This window comes from Penaeus monodon, chromosome 22 (genome assembly GCF_015228065.2).
Source record: "Penaeus monodon isolate SGIC_2016 chromosome 22, NSTDA_Pmon_1, whole genome shotgun sequence".
Lineage (NCBI taxonomy): Eukaryota > Metazoa > Arthropoda > Malacostraca > Decapoda > Penaeidae > Penaeus > Penaeus monodon.
Window position 1 is genome coordinate 43,025,058 of NC_051407.1, and position 3,725 is coordinate 43,028,782.

Consider the following 3,725-nt stretch of genomic DNA (forward strand, 5'->3'; position numbering starts at 1 on the left):
CCTCCCTCCCCCAATCTCGCATGCACTCAATTTTCAGCGACCTTACACTTCCCAGCGCCAACAACTCTGGCCCCAAGCTTTCGTCTACCTGCTGACCCCTGGCCTCCGCCTCCTTAGCTCGCACTTCCCATACGACTCCGCGGGCCATTCGCGATTTATAAGAGTGTGAACTAAACCATCTAAAGCAGACGTAGAATGTGCGCATTATGATAAACGGAAATGATTAAATGCTGTCGCTTTTTTGTCTCCTATTATACAGCATACAAACATTATCTTCTCAGGAATTCGATAAAAAACTTTTGGCAAGGCGAATTCCTTTACAAAGAAAGGAGCCTCGTTGTCCAATTGGCGCGGAACATTCAACCGAAACAAGGCAGCTGCTAACATCTGGTCCCGCTAAAAGAGAGACATCTAATTTGGTATCGGCAGTGGAATTTTCATGGGGCTTCTTGACACAGAACATGCGTCTCTAACCCATATACTCTCACAAAATACGGCCAGACATATCTACATCCCATACTGATGCGGGCAAATATCTTTACGGCTTTAATAGCCTGAGTAGTCAATGAAACCTGCACCAGTGACGACCCCGCTAGTCGTCTTCTTCTCGGCTTCTAATATCCCTCTCATCGCCTCCGAGACTGTCTGCAATGCAAAGCTTACACCTGTAGGTACATCCAAGAAGAAGCTCCAACAGGGACATTAATGTCGTCCGAATCAAACTAATGTAGACTCCAAAGGCTTCGGCGGATCCCCGGGCCAAGGGGAGAATGCTGAGCCTCGGCGACGACGCTTCCGAGACAGCCGTGCTCCGCCCGCTTACCTGGCTCCTGTTTTTTCTTAATGACTGATTCTACACTTGTTACCTGGACCTGATACCATCGCGCACAAGGGGGGGGGGCTGGGCGACAGGCGCATCCTGGGGGAATTTACGCCGGTGTATGTGTGTGGTGGTGGGGGGGATATATGAAGGCGATGATGCGCCTCTTGCAACTGGGGAAAGGACGGAAGTCTTGCCTCACACTGAGAAACATGTGAGCGAGGGCGAAGGATAATAACTAGGGAGGAGGGGAGACAGAGGGGAGAGCGGGTGTGGGAAACAATATTGGAGTTTATGGCTTGTGGACAAAGGACGGCGAGGGGATGAGCTAAAGCCGTAGGTGAACTGGGTGAGGTGGGGGGAGAGCACAGGGGTGCAAAGATGAATGGGGGGAGGGGGACGAGGTATTACACTCTCCAGCGGAGGGGGATCCACCCGGGAGGGGGGGTCATGCACTTTCGATCGGGAGGCCGAGCAAACAATAGTGCACGGGCTGTTGGCACTATATCAGGTTTCCGATAAAGCAACAGCCATGCGGGTATGCTAATGCGACACTGAAATACAACATGACTGAGTTCTACATTCTGAGGACTGGCAGCGCGACGAAGCAAATGTTCAAAACGCAATCAGACAAGCAAAAGGGAAAGGGTTCCACTCGGGGCAGCGCGCGGGAAAATGACTGAGTATCAGAAAAATACGGAGCGGGGAGATGTGCGCATTGTGGGGCTGATCCAATCAGCCTCCCTCATCACATGCCGACCATTCTCATAAACAATCGATAGAACTCCCGGACATTCAGGTCACCATATCTTCACAGCATCAGCAATAACACATAAAAAGTCACAGTAAGATAACACCTGGTGTCTTTACTTCGCCCTAATATGTAGAAACATGTACGCATAAATATAATAAGCAACACGAAAGCAGAGGCAGAACTCACAGCTCGGTGGTGTCCTCGGGGATGTGGAGGGGCACGTGTGTGAGGCCGCGGTCCCGGCAGTCAACGATGCCCTCGTCACAGCGGCATTTGTCCGGGCACAGCGGCGGCGACGGGCAGTTCCCGCCCTCGTCGCGCGACGCACCACCTGCAAATACACATTAAAAATTAGTCCTGCTTCCACAACACAGCAAAATAAAATAACCAAAACAGTAAGGAGATCTCCAGCGAAAGGTACTGTAGACCTTGGGTACAAATTTTGAAAATCTCAAATTACCTCGACCTTTTTAGCCACAAAGGCGCTTAATCCGTGAGGCCAGACTTTTTAACCCGCCTTTCCCCTCCCCTTTATCCCGCTCTCGCCTGCCCTCCCCTTTTTACACATCACTAAACGGTCCCCGCACGCTGCTACAATCACAACCCATCCGCCCCACAATAAACCCTGTCCCTCCTCGGCGGAACCTCGGCGCCCCCACCCATCCCGCAACCCCGGCGGAACCCCCTCCATCCCGCCACTACCCCTATCCTGTCTTTAACGGCCACTTAACGCCCCCATCAAGACTGGCTACGTCCGTGCTCGGGTTACTGACTACACCACGAACTCGAGGGCCACGGCACAGGACTCGCTCGCGGCCAGAGGAAGGGGCGGGGAGGCTCACACGCAGAGAGGGATGTGGCCATGGAGGCTGGGGTGGCCGGGGGCGACGGGGGCGAGGAGGTGGAGGAAAGCGGGCGGAGAAGGGCTGAGGTGATGCGAGTGGGTGGAGAAGGGCTGAGGAGGAGTGGGGGGTGGGTGCCATCCGGAACGCCATGTTTCAGGCATTGACAGTGGCAAGAACACAATGAGACGGGACACTCTTTCGGGGACTGAATGCCACAGTCGGACGCAAGAAATTTGCCTTGTAACGTCGCAGCCTGAACGCCTTTTCCCTTTCCACCTGCACTTCCTGATTGTCCCTGGATGATCGAATCTCCAACGCGCCTCCTTGCCCGCCCCGCTCCGCCCTCCATTTGGCCCCATTCGCCCTGCCAAACAGCTCAGCGAGCCCCGCAGAGACAATGAAGCCCTGGCGACACTGGGAAGGCGCAGGAGGAGGGGGGGGGGGAGAGGGACAGGGTACATGACACTTGGGAAACTCGTTACATAACCTGAGATCTGGCGGTCGTGTTTCTGGTCCATGGTCAGGGTCCGGTCCATGTGATACCATCAGCCAAGACGAACGGAACATCCACAACCACACACAACCGCATAATACACCATACTTGTGGTATGCCACGAAAACAACTCTCCTGCTCTTCCCATCACACACTTCTAGTGTTACCACTCATGGCTAAAACAATTTAAAAAGCCGCAGTCAGAATTTCTCTCACCCTATCCCTCCATTATCTATACAAACACAGGCACGCTGGCAGACGCACACGTAAATGCACAAATCCACTTGCAAGGCAGGTGGACGCCATCCTCGGCTCCCTGGGATGGTGATCATTCTACCTTCCGTCGCGAGGAGAGAAAGGAGAGACAGCTGCGCCCCGGCCACTCGCCAGGCTCACGCTGTTGTTCCTCGCCGAAATGAATTCTACGATGAATTTTTCAGTTCATGACTTCCAGCAACTTGCCTTTGAAAAATTCCTTCACGCGATCCAGACAACATGTACGTTTATTAAATCCAGAGATTCCGTGATAATTTTAGAAGTGTCTGTCACCAGGTGATGCCGGAGGGCGTCGCGCCGGGCGTCACTCGTCGCTATGGCAACCTAAACACGAATAAAACCTTACATTGTTACTCACGACAACAAAAACCCTTGTTATTCACGGGAGCCCACTCGAGCCGGATGCTTAGCACAATGCTGCAGGGAATATTTCTGGCACACGCTTCAGCTTCCACCAAATGCTTAAATGAGGAGGAAATCCCGAGCTCTTGTATCCAGTCTTCGGTAGCGCATGAACATCAGTTCGGTCGCACAGGT

General features: G+C 53.1%; 1 protein-coding gene across 1 annotated transcript in view; it reads right to left on the reverse strand.

The window, feature by feature from the left end:
• The window catches only part of LOC119587186 (protein slit-like), a gene marked incomplete at its 5' end in the record, with an annotated part of 127,937 nt that overhangs the window by 35,710 nt on the left and 88,502 nt on the right, over nucleotides 1-3,725 (reverse strand). Inside the window, 1 exon segment of the mRNA XM_037935950.1 lies at nucleotides 1,761-1,905. Coding sequence (XP_037791878.1) covers nucleotides 1,761-1,905 — 145 coding nt within the window.